General features: G+C 37.5%; 1 protein-coding gene across 1 annotated transcript in view; it reads left to right on the top strand.

Moving 5' to 3' along the window:
* Nucleotides 1-19629, top strand: part of COG5 (component of oligomeric golgi complex 5) — a 173255-nt gene that overhangs the window by 193 nt on the left and 153433 nt on the right. Inside the window, exons 2-6 of the mRNA XM_041405419.1 lie at nucleotides 749-888; nucleotides 1864-1921; nucleotides 4809-4863; nucleotides 4962-5031; nucleotides 10044-10164. Coding sequence (XP_041261353.1) covers nucleotides 749-888; nucleotides 1864-1921; nucleotides 4809-4863; nucleotides 4962-5031; nucleotides 10044-10164 — 444 coding nt within the window. The remainder of the gene's footprint in view (nucleotides 1-748; nucleotides 889-1863; nucleotides 1922-4808; nucleotides 4864-4961; nucleotides 5032-10043; nucleotides 10165-19629) is intronic.

The following is a 19629-nucleotide window of genomic DNA, read 5'->3' as shown; positions in this document are numbered from 1 at the left end:
GCCCGTCCGCGGCGGCCCGGAGGGTCCCCGGGAGGCGGCGTTGGGCCGGGCGGGCGGGGGAGCCCCGCGCCGGCGAAGTTCGGGCGGAGGAGCGAGTGCCCCGGCGCGGGCAGGGACCGCGGGGCGCGGAGTGCGCGCTCGGGCTCGCTTGCCCCAGAGAAAAAAATTGCACTGAAGGAGAGGCCAAGGTGCTCGGTTGAGTTAGGAGTAGCTGTCTGGGAACCCTGTCTTGCTTGATCCAGAGTCATAATTGTAGTATCATTTCATAATTGTTTTATAAACTCACACCGTTGTCGAAATCCGGTATGATTTCATGAAGTTTTGTTTCTTGCTACTTATCAGTGATCTGCAGCTGACTGGTGTGTTTGGTTATGGGTACAGGCTCAACAGCTTCACCCTGGTTACACTGTAAAGTTTGAGAAAATAAGTACTGATACTTTTTAGTGTATTCTGCTCAAGAGAAGGGTGTGGGGACTAAAGAAACATGTGACTTTATCACCATTTAAAAAAAAAAAAAAAAAGAAAAGAAAAATCCTCCAAACAAACACGAACCACAGACGAGTCTCAGTTACCAGTTCCAGACTTGTTTCTCATGATTGTGGCCTCTTCTACTATGTGATGTAGAGAACATTTACTGTTATGTTGAAGAAATTGAAGGTCAGAAATATGTACACTGTAGGACTATAAATATTATTTCATTCTTCTGAACCATGAAGATAAAACCCTAAAATCCTAAATCCTTTTCCAGAATGTTATGCTGACTTCTTCAGAGAAGACTTTGATGTGAAAGCTTACACTTCCCAGTCCATCCATCAGGCTGTGATAGCTGAGCAGCTGGCTAAACTTGCTCAAGGTATTAGTCAGTTGGATAAAGAGCTGCATGTACAAGTAAGTTTAAAGCATACCTGTTACTCTGGGGTGATTGATATAAACTAGTCAAAAACTTAGTATTCTTATAAGCTTGTAACTTGTGAAATTGTCCAGTGTCCTCTACAAGCTGTTACTAAAGGTACAGCTTGCAGCTAAACTAGTAGTGAGTTTGACAACTCAGTTAAGCCCGCCCTCAATGCTGCTACCAGGCAGCCATGTACTTTTTCAGTTTTTGTAGTCTTATCACTGTATGCTGTTTTACTCTTCCTTGTGAGAAGGAAGACTCTTTACAAATTATTGTGTCAACTATCACAAACACTTGAGGCCATGTTTCAGCATGGCATTGTGAGAAGATAGGGAGAGCTTGCACCCTTACATCCTGTGCTGAAGGGTAGCATAAGCCCTAAGACTTGCCTTTAGCTAGGCAGATACAACCTATGTTAACACACCTCTACACCTTCAGGAAGGCTTTTGAGTTAAGATAGAAGACTTTTTCTATGCAGAAATCATAAATCCACAGTAGACATTGCAATGAGAACACTTGTTACGTTTGTGTGTAGTTTCAAAACTTGCTTCCTCCCACCCCTGCCCCAGTTAGTAAGTTCTTTGGGAACTAGTTTATAAATGTCATAAATAGAAAAAAAAAAGAATATACATTATGGTGTGATTAGTAACTTCACATTTACAATTATTATTAAATATCAAGATGTGTTGAAATGTGATTACTCTGCTGGCTTTAATTAAGAGGTCAGCATCTTAATTAATTACTGATCATCTTCTCATTCTGAGCTTGCTGCTTTTGTGAGTTAAAACACCTTGTGTTCTTAAAAGCCTTTCTCCTGTAAGATGTACCTGCTTTTCCCTGCATCTGGGTAATGCAGGGATGCTGGCACTTAAATGCCTAATGTAGGACTGATGGTGATACATTTAATACTTCTTTTAGGCTCATGACCCTATTTTTCTCTTTTGATGTCTATATTGTTTTTTTTTAAGGTTGTTGCAAGACATGAAGATCTGTTGGCCCAAGCAACTGGTATTGAATCCTTGGAAGGTAAATATTGTTATATTATGCTGGCTATCCTTACAGTGGAGGAAGAACTTTTAGGATCTGTGCAGGAAACATATTCACTGCCAGCTTTGGCCCCTAATGTTAAATCTCCAGATCTGATTTCTGAGGAGTAACCTGTGGCAGCTTTTTTATTTTTATTTTTTTTCTAACGTCAGTAGATGGAGCTCCAAGGAGAAGATTTGGCTGATACTTCTGTGGAGTAGCTGCTTCATCAGAAAATGTGTTTTGATAATGTTCTGAGCAACTTTAGCAATAAAGCCTTCTTTGGCCTTTTAATATATTTTTCTAAACAAGCCTGATTTTGTTGCAACATTGGTAGATATCTGTTGTCATAAGCACCAGCTTTCTGTTGCACATGCATGTGGTGCATAGTTTGTACATCTTAACCAAAGAGGCTGTAACACATAATCTAAACTGTGTTGAGATACTTTTTACTAGGGAAGGGCTACTAAGTTAAATACATACCTTTGTTTTATTCCACTCTTTGAGACGTGTATTTTAACATAAACTGCTAATTTTCAAAGGCTTGCTTAGGAGCCATTGACTCTGTATTGAAGATGGTTGCACTATATTGTTCTTGGGCAAGGAGCTCATTAACCCTGCAATTCTGCTCTTTGTCAGTTTGCTGAGAGTGTCATATGGTTTGGTATTGTGGTGGATTTTTTGGTGAAGACAGATATTTACCTCCGTAACCTGCTAGAATCTCTATAGCATGCCCCCTTTTCCCCTTTGAACCTGGTAGGTAATTTATCTTTGTTCCTTTTTCTGCTTTCAGGTTTTGGCATAACCAGATTTTCTGGTTCCTAATAGTTATATCCTTAGTCTTTGGAGCTGCTTGGGTTCACTGTTTGGTGTCAGTAATTGCATATAGCTGTAAAACTAAAGAAATGGCTGTTTAATCTAGTAACAGTAGCTCCTGAATAAGTTTTTAAAAAGTTGGAGAATCAAGTGTAAAGAACTGAAATATGTGTAATTCTCCAAAAAAGAAGGAGACAGGAATATATAGTCAATCTTGTGACTGATAAATACCTCCCGGTAACAAACTTCAGCAATTGGTCTCAGTGAAATTCTGTTTTCTGAAATGATGGTTGTTTCTGAAGGCATTTCTTCCTAAAATTGCTCTGAGGAAAGAATGATGTACTTCAAAACAACTAGTCAGTTAGGAAACATTTCTATAAGGCAGGTGTAGTAAATAATGAATGTTTTACAACTAATATGGCAAAGTAAAAATTCAATTCACCTCAAATTTGTTGAAATTTTTACATTTACTTGGGGTTATGCTCTTAAAGGAAACACTGAGTCACGATTCATAAGAAAAAGAAAAGATAAATCCCAACAGATTTTTTAATTGTGATGTTAGAAATGCATAGCTTTTGGTATATTTATCAAGGATGTTAGCAAGTGAAGATTATGGAGCTAATTCACAGTATGCATAGTCATTTGGATGTTTGAAAGTGAATCTCATTAAACATTTCAAATTGGTACACCCAGCTTGTGGAGTCTTTTCTTTTTTAGGCCTGTGCACTTTTTTTAATGGTACACAGCTCTGCTCTACATACTATTTTCTGTCTATAGGTAGTTCAGTAGGTATCTTGAGCTACCTCTTATTTTAAGATTAGGCTGAATTGTATCATCATGTATCTTCCACAGCAGGTGGAGAGGGGAGAGTGCCCTTTCACCCATCCTTATTCTGTCCTCTGGGAGGAGGGCTGTTGGATGCTTGATAGCACTTTTACAGCCATAGATGCAGCAGTGTTGTGCCTCTGGCCCTCCCTCATTATTGCAATGTAGGGTGGACAGTGCAGCCTATTTTGCCAGCTTTTCACTGTGTCTCGTATCTTCACGCTCATGATATGTTGCATGCCATACCATGTATGAGTAACAGTGAACACACAAGCCTGTCACTAAGCTAATAGTTCTGAAATATGGAGAAGATGAAAATTTACCTATCTGTATAAAATGAGTGAGATACAGTCAAAGTACAGGACAGCCTGAATGTAACTATTTGTAGTAGTTTGTCTTCCATCTTACTGTGTCATGCTGCAGTTTTATCTAATTTAATGATGGCATGCTTGTAAACAGGGCTTTACAAAAATGTGGTATGTTTTAGAATGCTAACAGTAACTGAAACAAAAATAATTTCATAGGCCTGGGTTTGCCTAACTTAATTGAATTCTCAGCAGGCTGATTCTGTATTGCAAAAATGACTCCTATCCCCTGCTACTTTGTAATTTACCAAGAAAAGAACAGGCACGCTTGTTGGCTTTCCTTGTGCTGCTTTGCCAAACTAATGTGGAACAGACATGATTAGGGTATTTTGCTCTGCTTGTGATCTAAATTAGATGACCTTACGATGACATTGATACCTTACTTTTTGCTAAAGATCCTTATGCCCAGGAAGAAGACCTTGAAATAAAATTGTTCATCTTCTCAGTCCTCTTTGTCCAATCACTATGTTAAACGAATAGTGTTAAATATGTTATACCACTTTTATATATCGTGTTCAGGTGTTTATACCAGGTTGTATAATTTGAACTGCAGTCCAAGTCAACATTCTCTTAGAAAGTAGCATCCTCTAAATAGTATTTGAAATTCCACAAATGATGGATTAAGGAGTGATATTTATTCTGCGGGTTTATGTTCTCCAGCAATACATTTTCCATAGCATTCAGTAAGTGACCTGCTCATTTTATTTCCCAATATGCTTACTGATTTTGGTCTCTCTGATGCTCTTTTATAAAGGGGGAAACTGGTTTTGGTTTATGCCAAAGTAGTCTGCAGTAGTTACTATGATTTGAAGAAAAACTCTATAATTTTCTGATGTTTCTATAATTGATCAATGATGTAAAAAATCTGCTTTATTTTGCAGGTGTCCTCCAAATGATGCAAACTAGAATTGGTGTTCTACAAAGCACTGTTGATAGGTATGACATTCATTGTGCAATTAGAAAGTATAAATCCTTATGTTCTATAATGCTATTTATTAACACTGCTATAAATAATTTTCTCTTCTTGTTTTTAGAATTAGAGTCAAAATTGTTGACCCCTACAACAAAATAGTGTCTCGCACAGCTCAGCTAGCAAAACTTCAAGTAAGTCGCATTAAAAACATATTTAAAAAAAATTCTTTTTGAACGTGTGTTATTTCACAATTATCAGACATGAGTGCAGTTCTTCTACTCCAGTAGCCTGTAGTTCATTGCCAGTTTTTTTCTGAAAAACAGCATTTGTTTCTCTTCAAGAGCTACTAAAAGTGCTTAATAGGAAAGTAGGAAATTGACCTTTGCACTAGCTAATTGAGTTTTTGTAGAGATGGAGGGAAGAGGTAAGGGTTATCTGAGTATAGATTAATTAAATTCTTGTAACTCTTTGTGTTATTTTGGTGTTTAATTTTATGGTGCTGTAGTGTAGAAGATGCTTTTTGCCCCTAAGTTAATGCAGGCTTTGCTGCAGTTTAGTAAAGAGTTTGAGAATTAATTCTTTCAAAATTCTTTCAAGTTTCTTCAACAGTCAAGAGGCACCTTAAGGAGCTATTTGTGGTTGTGGAGTTTTGTAAGCCCAGGTGCATAGTTGTGCCTGCCTTTTAAATATAAGTGGAGTCTACAGAAGGATGTAGATGTCTGTTAGAGGATAGCAGTGGGAGAGAACTTATCACAATGGCGCTGAGATAAATGTCAAACACTTCCATTGATAATTTTGTAGTAGTTCAAAACTTTTCCATAGATCTTTAGGAGTCATGTATCTGCATTCTATTAAGTTTATGGTTTGAAATGCGACACAGCTCCGGCCTCACAAGTGTTTAATGAGTTATTGTTTGAACTGTTTGTCTTTGCAAGTTTACCTGAATTGGGATATACACTCTAGTAGATTGCCATCTGCAAGTGACTGCTGTGGTAGAGTAGATGAAGGTGCAGACTCATGCAGTTTCTAGTCTGGGGACTGCTGGAGCAGCTGCCCTGTCTCTTGGCTGAACTTCTATTTCCTATGTTACTTTCAGTAGCAGTGAAGTTCAGCAGGGAGCTCTTAACACTCTGTGCAGCCAGTTTGGCCAGATGCTACTGTTGTTTTCAGCTCCAGCTCTTACTCTTTTTGCCACTGGCCAAAAGTCTCATGACTTCCATGTGGCAGGTTAGGTGCAGATTTTTTTGTTGTTCTCTGATGTGTATTGTGCATGTAGAAAAAGTTGTGGGAACGTGGGGCTAAAGATGAAGATAGTTTGTACCCTGCCCTTACCCTGCCCTTACACAAACTCGGACTGGCGAAGGATGTCTGAGGAAAATGAGTCCCTGAACTTAGGAAATGTTTATTGGAGGCTTCCTCTTGGCTGTTACATGCTTACATGGGTTTTCCTGTGGTGTGAAAGCGGCATCCATCCAGAGTCAGCATTATTCAGGCTGTGCCAGGGGATTTGTTATACCTGACTTTTTTTGCTGTAAGTCAGGAAAAAGAGGTGGAGAGTGGGAGTCTGGTAGGCTGCTCTTTTAGCATCAGTGTAGAAAGAGGAATGGTGATTCCAGATTCTCTGCCAGTGAGAGTCAGAGTCTCAGCACAAGGGCTGCTGTACCTTCTTGTATCTTCCCTTCTCGGCAGATACTTTGTGAGTGCTTTATGTTACACTACACTGCTGGGAGGAGTTGAGGGTCAGGACACCTGAATTAATAAATGAAGCTGAATTTATGGAGAGTTGGGTCAAAACTCTCCAGCCTCACAAAAATGCACTGCTGGGGTGTCCTTTACCTGGGGGACTCATTTGTTGAGGAAGGAAGGGCACAGCACAGCAAACCATTAACTTCCTGGTGTTGGCAGGGCTTATGACATGAAATTGCTCCCAAATGCAAGATTTGTGGTTTGGGACAAACTTACTAATTTTTTCAGCTGATCTACAATTGGTAGATGTAGATGGCTGGTGAAAGAGGTTGCCTTCTGTCAAAATCTGTAGGGTTGGTAGGTGTGTATTGCTGGAATGCATGATGTTTCAGTGCCTCTTGTAGTTGTGATGGTGTTATTTTAATACCTCTGCATTGATTGCTGTGGGACTGCTCACTAACTGAAGGAATATTTGACTTGCATAAAGCTAGATTTTGCCATCCTTAATTGTTTTTAATATAGTCTGGCTTTATCATAAACATTCTCACTGCAAGTTTGTTGTTAAACTTCAAATCTAGTCCTGAATTCTAAATCTCTGCTGTGTTCTTGTACATATTTTGTCTTGCTCTGCTCTCAGAGCTTCATGGCATCCCAAGGCAGCAGCAGACACTGAAAGCTCACTTCCTGCTTTAAATGATACTGTCCTCTTCTGACTCTTTCCTTAGTCAATCACAAGATAAGTGGGAGTGGTTATCAGTTGAAATGTGTAGACAGGGAGTTTGTCCTTCAGAGGATTCTTTTCTGGGAAGCTTTGTTTAACTGTTTTTGCATGGTCTCTTGGTTCAGTGTCTTGGTGTATGAAAGACTTTATAATAGCAAAACATTTTAAAAAATCCCAATAATTCTGTATTTTAAAGTTATTCTTACTTTAAAATATTTACCAGTAGCAGATGTCTTTATGATGCTACTGTAAATAAATAATAAATATAGTCTGAAGATAGTGGACTGTCTCCTCTTTTTTCAGGCTTTATAAACAGCAAAATATATACAATCAGTTACCTTGCATATATGAGCTACACACTGGCACATTTTCAAGTGACTCTCTCTTTATAATTAAGTCTTCTTTCAGTAATTTCTTAAAATTAATTTAAGATTAAAAGAAGCTTTTCGGTGGCTCAGGTTGTAGCAATAATTTCTGTTATTGTTGGCATGTTGTTTAAAATTCAGGAGTTAACTAATATGTAATCTCAAAAAAAATCAGGGTTTATTTTTAATTTTACTTAAAATGACCTGGACTGAGGCCACTGGCCTTTTCCAAATTAATTCTTGCTTGAACAGTGGAATTTGTTCCTTCTTGGATGAAAGCATCTCCTTTAGAAAAGCATACTTGATCAACTCAGGGAGGGAATGTTTCCTGAATTAATTCAGACTTCTGTTATGTGGGTAGTCGGGTTAGAGGATCTGGCATCTGTGAACAGCTCCACCATTAGATACAGTGCTTTATTTCTGTTACATATCCTTATTATAGCATTCTTTTGCTGTGACTGGGAGTTTTATTAAGTTGGACAGCTCACATAAATGAAAATACTTGAGTGAAACAGAATCTTTGTCAAGGGTACAATACAGTAGAAATCACTACAAAATTTAGAGTGCATCTTCAGTGTCTTTGGATTTTTTCCTCCGACTAATTCCCAGGGCTAGAAATGAAAACTTTTTTTTTTTACTCTTGTATCTAAATTTAACTTCTCCCATCTCTTACTCTCTTTTAAAAGATTGTTTCTTGGGACAGGAAATAATAAGCAGCAATTCAACAAAAAAGAAATACTCTTCTGGTGTGTAAAGTAAAAAGTTGGTTTGAAAATAACAGAAGGTGAATTCCCAGGGGAAAACATTAGCCAGAGGTATACAACTGGGTTAGAGAGTAATTAATTTTGAAAGCAAAGTAATAATACTGTGCCCTCTCTTTTGGTGAAGCATAGTGTGCACTATATTAGAAGCTATTTTTGATTAATCTTGCAGAAATTTAGTTCACAGATATGAAAGTGATATGCGGATCAAGATTTTTCTAATTAACAAAATGAATTAATATAAATTAGTACATTAATCTCTCAAAGCAGGATAAGCCCCACTTAGTTCTCACTAAGTGTAATAGAAATCATGTGGTTAAGTTATCACAGAACACATGGAAAACTTGCGCTTCAGACTGTGATAGAGAGTCCAAAGCAGTGAGAGTATTTGGGCATTCCCTGATTTACCTCAGTGGGTTTTTTCCTAATTTTTCCTTTTTGTTTTGTCTAGATGTTTAATGAAATTGAACTGTAAATATTTGTGGATTTGTTAGTTTGTGCTGGCATAGAGAAGAGTCTGCCAGGTTGTACAAGTCTGCTGTGGCTATTGGTTGAAATTATTCATTGGTATAATTTTTTCTATGTGCACTTTAACTTCAGTTTTCAATAAATGAACCTGAGTCTGAAAAAGGTTCTAAGGTTCTAAGTCTTAGTAATACTAAATACTTTTTAAAAGGAATTTAAAATTAATTTTGATATCCATAAGGCTAATACTTCAGAAGACTTTGCCTTCAGTACCAGGGAAAATAGCTCCAAACAACTTTCATACTTGTTCCAAATTTCTCACTTGCCACCCTTGTTAATCTGATTGCAGATTTTGGGCTGTATCTATGACTGTACTGAAATCTGAGTTGCATTTCTGTCTATTTTAGTTGTTACCCACTCCAGAATGTTGCTGTTCCTATAGCATGTATTTCAAGATACTAGTTGAGTGAAAAGTTATGAAACTATTCTATTTGATTCAGATGTCAGCAATGCCTGTTATTCTAATTTGATGCTAATAAAAGCACACAAGTATGGTTCCTAAAAATTATGTTTATGTCCATATTCCTAATTTTTAACCAAGAGTGTTATTTATTTTAATAAGCATATGAAAGAATGTGAGCTAACAGTTGACTGAATGAGGGTAACTGGCCTTCTGAAAGTTTTGCTGAGAATTAGTTTTTATGTATATGCCTACCATAAGAGTCAATATCTGTAATAACAATGCAGTCTTTAAGTTCTGTTGTCTTCTGGAGTAAGTGCTGCCCTTTTGCTTCTTTTGGATGAGTATTTGATTGGCAAAGCCAACTTCTTAACTTTGCTAAAGTTTTAAGAGGGGAGGAGTTTGAGGAGAGACACACAAGGTAAAATAAAGCTCACTTCTAATTAGAAATAGAACATGCCTCTGTCATGGGATTCTGAGTTTCCTTTGTTTTCTGCGTGGGTAGTGACAGAATAATCTCAGTAGCCCCATGAATATAATTACCAGCTTCTGGAAATCTTCATCTATACAACATAGAATCATATTAAAAATTCTTGGAAAAAAGGGATTTCAGTGTTCTAAAGTTCCTTGTTTTTATTCACATTCACATTTCCTTTTTTGGTTAAGATGTTTCCACATATGAGTACTGGTATTATGTGGTGGTACTGTACTGATAATATCCCCTAATGCCACGATTTCCCTGCAGGCTGCCTGTGACTTGCTGCGGAGGATAATACGCATCTTGTATCTCAGTAAGAGACTTCAAGGACAACTGCAAGGAGGAAGCAGGGAGATAACAAAAGCTGCCCAGAGTCTCAATGAACTTGGTGAGTCCTTCTTAATTACTTTTAGATAACATTTTTAGCTTGTGCTCACCTGACTCACACTAGTGTTTGACTTAAAGAAACACCCAAAACTTTTTACCATGGTTCTTGCTTTCTATTTCCTGATTTAAATTGAGAAATGGGATGGACAGAACTTATTAGTCCTTTACATTTTTTTGTATGACTTCCATAAATACAGGTATTTAATAAGGTGAAAATTCTCTGATAATAACTTGTATTCTTTTGGGCAACAATTTTTTTGTGAAGCAATTTCGTATTGGTTTACGTTTCTTTAAAACACCCTCAGAGGCTGCAGATATATATTTAGCTTTTGGGAGACACTGCACTATGATAAGGCGTACTTTAAATTACAGTTTATGTCGTAAAAGAAAGATACTGGCCGTGTGACTTTTATAAAAGCCATAGGTGATATGATGTACAGATACCTAACCTAGTTCAGATACTGGAAGTGTTCTGCTGCAGTAGTGACTAATTTACCTTTTATTTCATTGGCATTTATGAAGAGTAATGAGGTGGTTCTCATGAAGGCTCATGTTACATTGCTAGAATGTTTTCTATACTTGAGCTAGCTTGGGATATTCCACATTATGTTGCAGGATGCAGTGAGGAGCATCCCTTGGAGATCAATTGTTGGTGTTTTATATGGTATCTTGCCAGCTCTTTCTCCTCTGATTTAATGGTATTCAAATTCCAACTTCCAAAAATAGGTTGTGGGAGGGCTGAACTATCAAACATTCAGAATCATCCTGAAGTTTGTTTTGCATATTTGACACTACTGCTCTTTTTATGCTGTGTGATCAAAAAATTATTAGACAATGGCTTAGTCCTATAACTGGTAGATGCTGTGTTGCAGGCAGAAAGTTTATATATTTATTTAGTATATCAGTCTGATTCAAGCACTTAAGTACCAATTGTATCATTGTAGGGTAGAATATTTTTTCTGATTCTTTTTACTTTTCTTTCCACTTTGCTCTACCATTACATCTTCAGAATATATGAAATAATACTGTCTGTTAACTACCTGGCTTGCAGGTGTTGTGGGATTAATTTGAGTGCTAGATCCTATTAAACAAATTAGTGCAATTTAGTGGTAAAATCTGAGATGCTTATAGTATTTTTTAGGATTTCTTTCTTTGATAGAAAATACTTTTTACTACTCTTCTTCCTCTATATATTTTTTTGTTTCACCATTTAAAAAAAAAAAGACCTTGCACTTCCTTTTTTTGAAGTGCCACAGTCTTTTGAGTTTCTTGTTTTCGAATGCTTGGTGTTTTTCTGAAGCTTAGCAATTGGGTAATTATTGTTGAACATGAAAGGAAATGTGTCCCCTTGGGCGACCCTTTTGATCCTACAGTCCATGGAGGATCCTACAGTCCATGGAGGTAGCCAAGGCTTGGGTCCTTAATTTAATCCTTAATCCTTAGTTCTGGTTGGTTTATGGCCAGGAAAAATAACTTGTCTGCTGTCATTTCTCTCTCCATCTTCTTTCCTGGTATTTCTTTCTTCTCTCTTACCTCTCCATCTGCATCTTTGTCACCCTCTGCTGCCCACCTTGGCTGGTTTGCATTCTTCCTTCTTCCCAGCTGGCCATGCCTCCCAGCACCTGCGTGGATGGGAGCACCCCCCAGAGGAGATGCTGGTGCAGGGAGTTGGAGGTGTCTGTCCCGGGTGGAGAGGCAGTGACTGCTGGGTGTGGGGTCGCTCTGTTCCGAGGGGAGGAAAGCTCAGGGGGCTGCAGTCAGCTGCAGGAGTGAGCGGGAGGGCGGCGTCCGCAGGGAGCGTGGGGTGTGGGGTACGGCTGGGGAGGTGCTGTGCTCTGCTTCTGGACTTGGAAAGCATTGGGATGGGTGGGAGATCTCTAGCAGAGAGGTGGGAATTGGTGGCTTGGGGTGAGGCTGTGGAAGTGCTGTGCTTCAGGAAGATGGGAAATGTGATGTAGGGCTCTGAGGGTGTGAAGCGTGGGAGCAGCACTGAGAGCTGGCAGTTCACTTGTGAGATAAGATAGCTTTGGGAGGCCTGGGGAAATACTGCAACATCTGATGGTAGTAAATAGGTGGTAGGCATGAGTGGTGTGAAAGCCTTGTATTGGATAGGGACCTCTGTGTCACAGAGGCTTGCTTTCATGTCCAAGATGAATACTGATCTGTGGTTTTAGCCAGATATTCCTGAATATCCCTTTCATCTCTTGTTCTAGGAAAAAAAAAAACATTGTTTATTACCTTTCTGTTATACATGTGGTGCAGAGTAATTTTTGCTTTGTCAAACTCAGTCCTGTGATATTACGGGGAAAGGTTTGGACTTGCTGTGGTAAAAGATACATTCCATTGCTTCTAAGGTATTCTGTGCAGAATCTTGAGATAACTGTCAAGTTTTTTTTAATGTACTGCTACACTGTGTGTGTATGTTTGAGGGACACAAATGTGTGTGTTTAGGTATGTATTTAACATATATTCTTATAGCTAATCTATGTTAGTTCAATCACAACTTGTACTTAGTTGTGTATTGAAGTTTATTTTGCAGTGATGGGAAAGGCTATGGTAAATATATAAAATATTTGAATTAGGTAGAAATATGTGTCAATTAGAGAAACTACAAGAAACAGTAGCTTTTACTGAGAAGCAGTCTTTTTCTGATCTGACTTCCTTAAGCAAAGGAACAAATAAACTATTTGTTGGAGTCTATATAAGACTGCTGTTAAATAGTAGGACACACAGATTTATCAAGAATGAATCCTGTTTAACCAACCGTATTTTCTTTGTTGGCACCATAACAGGCCTTGAGACTAGAGAGATCAATGACTGTCTTGTAGTTTGATTTAAATAGGGCTCTTGACACCATTGATTTAAATAGGGCTCTTGACACCGTGTCACACTACAGGATTGGCAATAGAATCCAGATGAAAATGACATGCAGTGAATGCAAAAGCTCAGAGAAAGCTGTACCCCAAAAGCCTTCATCTGCTGTTCACTTACCCAGCAATATATCAAGCAGGGTGTTGTTAAAACGTGTTCTGTAGTTGGCTTGTATTTTCATTAATGATTTGAGTGATGTAATATGGCATATATCCTTATTAAATTTACTACCAATAATCAAGCAGAGAAGAATGGGAGGTATGTTGGGAAACAGGATTAGAATGAAAAATATTCTTAGCGAATTGGAGATACGTCTTACCTGAGCTGATTTTATTTCTCTTTCAGACAAGTGCTAAGTCCTCACAATAAATAGTTCTAGTTAAGAGTGGGAACAGGAGAAATGACTGTATGGATTACAGTTCTGCTGAGAGGGTTGATAGTTCCTCACAAATTGAGTGCAAGCCATTACTTTTGTAGCAGTGTGACATTGTTGGCAATAAAGTTTGTGCTGATATTTGTAAGGAAGGATGTTGTGTGCAAGGTACTTGAAAATAATCTTTTGTTCATGCTCCAAACAGAGTATCAAGTCCCTTTTGAGGCACCTCATTGAAGGAAGATGTATGTTAATTAGAGAAACTCCTAAGTACAGCAGCAATGGTGGCTGAAGGTCTTGAGGATAGTCAGTGGGTGAAGGAACTGGAAGTGTGTGGCTGTGGTTTGGAGAAGAGGGGAGTGAGAAGGAGAGTAATGTTCTTCAGTTAAACAAAGGTTTTTCAGATGGGAAGGGATTAAATGGCTCTCCATATGCACTGTGACTTAAACAGTAAGTAATGGGCCTGAAATGAAGCAAAGGAATTTTTTTCTGAAATGTTAGGAAAGAATTCTGCCAGTAATTATAATTTCAGGGGAGCTGTGAAGCAGTATTTGAAGCCTTTTTAGAAGTGTTTTAGACAAAGCATGTACTGGGAATGAAATCATATAGTGATGGAATAGCTTGGGTTGGAAGGAGCCTTTAAAGCTGATTAACTCTTTAAAGAGGTTAACTCCTCTGCAATAAGCAGGGATAACTAGATAGGGATGATTTTGCCTTGAAGTAGGAGGACTCAGTGAGGTGATCTGCTCCCAGTCCTTTGTGTCTATTGGAGATATTCCCCTCCTTCCCAATTTTTTTGTTTGGTTGGTTGGTTTTGCTATTTTTTTTTTAAATTGGAATGCTTCATATAAAATGTTCTTCACAAGTTGGTTTGTTGGGCATTGTTCCCAGACACCACCTGGAATAGTATCAGGACAGCGTGACAGGAAATTTCTTGCCATCATTTCAGCCTCTTTTTATCATTCCTTTAGATGAGATAGATAAATCTCCTCAAAGAGCTTCATCTCAACCCTCTGACACAATTGCTTCTCTTCTGGTTGTGGCTGACATTCACATAAACTTCACATAGTTCATTGTGTTACTTGAGTGCTGCAAAAACTGACCCTCAAAAGCTATTGTGTCAGTCTGGTCTGGGAGAATGCAGTGAGCAGGAAAAGGAAAGTAATACTGACTATGTGAATGTAAGTGTCCTGTATCTAATTTTTTCCTCCCCGTTTTCTGGGACAGAAGACAAAAAAACTGTTTTTAAGAAAGATGTTACTTTATTTCTCTTAGTTTTTTAGTGTTTGAGATGAGTGATGAATATTGTTATGTGTTTATCAAAATACTAAGCGCTACTAATTAGTATTCAGGAAACAACAGTTTTAATTTGTTATTTTATTAGTAAGTATGAAACTAGTTTGTATAATACTAGTTAACCCTATCTATTGCCAGGTGGAATTACCTTTAATTGTGGTTTCCACGGTGTACCTTATTATTTGAGTACTAAAATAGCATAAGTAGTCTAGCTAATACACAGTGACTTATTCTGAAGTGATTGCAGATTGGCTGACTGCAATATTTGTTCCTCAGGTTAAATATGGTTGTCTAAAAGCTGTTTTATTTTAGCTGCTACAGTTTTTGCAGTGACATTCAATATGTGTTATGTATCTGCACACAAGTATTACTCAACTTGCAATGGTAAACTGTCTGAACACCTGCCATGGATACTGTGGCAGCTCTTTCACGGCCGCCTTCTTCCTGTATCCTATAAAGTGATGAACTTCATTTTTTCTCCTGTTCCAAGCAATAATTTACGGTGTATGGTTGCCAAGCCAGATCTTGTGTTGACTGCTGTTAAAGTGAGGATGGACTTGGTTACTGTCATGTCAGTGAAGTCTTTCACTGCTAGTACACAGGGAGACAGATTTGGTGATACTAATACTGCTGTACACAGTTTCTCATAAGAATCAACACTCATCAAACTTGAGGGAAGTGTTGCTTTCATGGTACTTTTGTTTAGGGACTTAGATGCCTTACAATTTGCTGCCTTGTGCAATACCTAGTGTCCCCCAAAATAATATAGCATATGTCTGTAGCACCATGCATTGTTCTGTAGGGGCAAGTGAACTGATTAGATGAATAGAAATTACATGGCTTTGACTGCATGACTCTTTGCCTGGGGTAATTAGTGTTGCTGAGAATGACTGAATTGTATTACTGGCTCACAGCCATCTGCATTAGTGCCACTGCTTCAGGTGGTGCATCTGCATCCATAGGAAGTGCAAATGTCCTGCTAAAACATTTTTCTTCTGTTCCCGGTGGTGTTAACAGTAACACTGCCAGACCTTGACTGAAATGGTCTGGACTAAAAGATACTGTGCCTTTCTGTAGATGAATGTAATCTCCATGTTCTTCAATTTCATGTTTTTCCTTTCAGTTGAGCTTGTTTTTATTTTGCTTTGTTTTTTGTGAGATTCTGTTACCATAAGATGAAAGACAATATAAAAATTTGATGTACAAATTTTTTATTTTTAGTATTCAAGGCCAAAAAACCCCTTTCTTTCAGGAAGGTAAATTTTTTTCTTGTTGGCTTTTGAAATAAAGTAGAATCTTAGTAGTATATAACAAGTTCATTAATTTGAACCATTGACTGTAAGATACCAAATTAATTTGCATGTAATAGAATGACTTTCAAAACTTAATACAATTCTTCATTATTAAGAGGCCAATAGTGTAAGACCTCTTTATCTTCTTTGAGCAAGGCAGACAGAGCTCACAGATTTTACCATCAAATTATGTCTTGCTGTGACTAGGATTCCTAGCTTGGAAACCTGATGTTAGACAAAGCATTTTACGTAAATTCCACATTTTACCTAATCTCTGGCATGCATTCTTCTTCTAACCATTTCAGTAGAACTCACTAAACAATTACAGGCACATGAGAGAAAAGATTTAAGTTTGAATTGATGCAAGAAAAAAATCCTGTTGCAATTTGGTTTTTCAACATATCCTTTAAACTACCAGGGTTTTGAGTTTAATTTTCTTTATGCATGCAGTTCAAGAAAAAGAATCCAAGTATGTTTGTAATTCTGGGATTTCTTCATGCCTAGTTTCTGTTAAACAACTGTAAACAACTTTCAAGTTTGCTGTATTAAGTGAAACTATTTTTTCATGTAGGCATTAAATTGATTTCTGGTATTGATGAGATTAATCTTTTAGCTGTAACTACTCGAAAAATTTGATTTTGCTGTACTATTGTTTGGTAATTTTAGTCCCCAGCACATTGGCCTTGTTGGAGGACTTGTGGAGGATGTTTTAAAATGGGTTTAGTATTCCACTTTCTGTCGTGGTGTTAATCTGTTCCTAAATGATATGTTACTGACAGCCCAGTAATAAGGTTGTCTCAGAAGTTAATTATGGTGTGTTCAATTGATTTTGCTGTAGCATGTGGAGTATTTCTAAAATTTTTTATCTGTATTCCAGGACCATCAAAGACAATTTCTGTCTTTTGCTTTTTTCTTTTTCAGTTACACATGTCCACACCCTTTGTTCCTTATATTTCTGAAAAGCTTTATTCTTTTCAGTTCCCTGTCATCTGTTCCCTAAATCTGATTTCTGCTATTTCATTATTATGATCAGTTATGACTTTTGTTGTATGATCTAATATATAGAAGTTTTGGTTGTAGGCCAGTATTACATTAAGCTAGGCTTCAGCAGGTACAGAGTAAAATCTAAGGCCTGACGGCTCTTGGTTTAGTCACTGCTAACGGGTCAGAGAACTCCAGTGGGAAAGAAATAATAGTGGACAATAAGTAAGGAATGGGAGGGGGAACGTGATGGACTGCCACAAAGTGTTTTCTGCTTGGAGATGAATTATTGTCAAGACAGCAGAATAACTGCACCCATCATGCAGCTGATAAATTATTATGCATTTAAACTGTCCATGGACAGGCACATAAGGCACTATCTAGTGTTTGCATTGGTAGCACATTCCGTCCAGTGTTTGAGATTAAACCAGTACTTTTTATTTCTTAAAATTACTGTGACTGCAGTGTTTTCCATTTGCTTTGGTAATACATCAGATGGTCTGGGGTTTTGTGAGGATCTGTCTGGGGTTTGTTAGTGTCGTCTTAAAATTACTGTGACTGCAGTGTTTTCCATTTGCTTCGGTAATACATCAGATGGTCTGGGGTTTGTTAGTGTCACCTAATGCTGAAATAAAGCAACTTGGGAATTTTGAAAGAAGAATTGGTTGGAAAGGGAGACTAGAAGGAGTGATGAAAAGTGAAATTGTGGAAGATGATCTTGGCAATTACACTATCCTGTCTTTTTTCATTAATATCTTTAAATGTAAAGGCCAGGTCTCATATTTACATTTTTTCCAATTTTTGTTTATTTTGCAGTTAGTGAATTTAAATGTGTAATTAAAAAAAATCTGAAAACTGTACTTCTATTCTGTTTCTCTAGTTACAGAATTCTCCTTCTACTCTCTTCTCAAAGTATCCCTATAGAGCAGTAAGGAATTACAACAAACCTGTTTCTATTTTGCTGTTAAGGCATATTTGTTCCCTACCAGAAGGACGGCATTGCAACAAGGTTTGGACCTTGTTTTTGCTTTACCCATTGATCTTTTCAAGTGTTTGAACAGTAATTATTTTTGTATTTGTTAGCTAAGGTGTATCCTAAGAGTGGAGATATGAAAGGATATGAGAGAACCAGGAACACAGATAGGCTTGTATTTATGAATGCTTATGTTCAGCCAAATACAGGGTAAATACTAATTCAGAGGATTATTTTTATTTTTAATTGGTTTGAAGCAGTTATGATTGTGTAATTAGTACAGATCCTAGGGCATCTTTGAGTTTTGAGACGAAGTATTGTTACTGGATGGTCGTGCTTATTCAGTAGAACTACCTAATTAAAAGTAGAAAGAAAAGCTCTGGGTTTCTATTTTCAGGTGACATACAAAAACTAGCAAGACCAAAAGATGTCTGCAAGCTCTGTCTACTTTTGAATCTAGTAATTTTTGTGCACTGACTTAAAAAACTCTGTATTAGTTAAAAAAAAAAAAACAAAACAAAAAAAAAAGTCCAGACCAAAGATTAAAAAAAATATTAAAAGAAGTACATTTGACTGAGAGAAGGGAAGGGACACAGAGGTTAGTGGTGAGTCTCTGAGAGATTATCTTTTTGCAACTTGTAAATTATAAATACATTGTAGAGAGTATGAGCAAGACTTTGAAAATAATTTGCATTATCTCTTACATGTTACATAAATGAAGCAAAAGCTGTGTGTATATGGTCATGAAGAGAAAGGCAAGTTGAATGACATAATTCCCAACAGTAAATGAATGCAGGGATATCAACAACACAGAGTGATGTCATCTCTAAATTTGTGGTATATTCTTACTCTATGTCAACAGGCATTAAAGTTCAAGTAAACAACAAAGAGCTAGGGCTCTTAAATTGGTGATGCAAATGACTAGAATGGAAAAATTTAGTTCTCTAGTTCCATTTACAGCTGGAATGATCCATCTGAAACAATACAGATCCAGTTATCTGTTCTGCTCTGGGTGGAAGTTCTGCAAGGAAATTGCAGTTTATGTTTCTGGCTAAGTATGCATAGGCACTGTGTGAAGCTCTGGTAGGAATTGGCATTTGTAACTTTCTCTGTTCCCTCTTTCTGAGCATTTATGTACCTGGAGATTCAGTAGTGAACTGCAGGTTAGTTCTCCCAGAACTAGAGTAGTGGTCTCTAAGATGATCACATTGGTGGTTTGAGTTCAAGATGATCACATGGGAAGGTGTGGAGAAATGTCACACATATTTTTTCTAGGGATGCTGGTTGAGGGTAGCTGAGTTTTGTTTTTCTGTGGCCGATGGTGAGATCAGTTGTTTAGTGGTCAAAGAAATAACACTGAGAAGCAGTTTCTAATATTGATCTTTTTCTTTCTGCTGGGACTGAAGCATTTATTAGTGGTTGAACGGAAGAAGAGCCTGGCTCATTCAGAAATAACACTTCAATATTGTATGCCTGACAAAACAGAATGGGTTTTATTTCTTTTTGAACAAACAGATTCAGCAGTAGAGTGAGAGAGAATAGAAATGGATAAAGTGGGCAGGTGACTTGTGGTGACCAAGGAAAGAAGTGAGCATTGGATTAAAACGATTATTAGAAGATCAAATAATGGTGGTAGCAAATAATTTTCAGAAAATTCCATTGAGGATCATAGAAAGAGAA

The sequence above is a fragment of the Onychostruthus taczanowskii genome, unplaced genomic scaffold (genome assembly GCF_017590055.1).
Source record: "Onychostruthus taczanowskii isolate IOZ18803 unplaced genomic scaffold, ASM1759005v1 scaffold23, whole genome shotgun sequence".
Classification (NCBI taxonomy): domain Eukaryota; kingdom Metazoa; phylum Chordata; class Aves; order Passeriformes; family Passeridae; genus Onychostruthus; species Onychostruthus taczanowskii.
The sequence above is the reverse complement of the archived record's forward strand: the minus strand, read 5'-3'. Positions and strand labels throughout refer to the sequence as shown.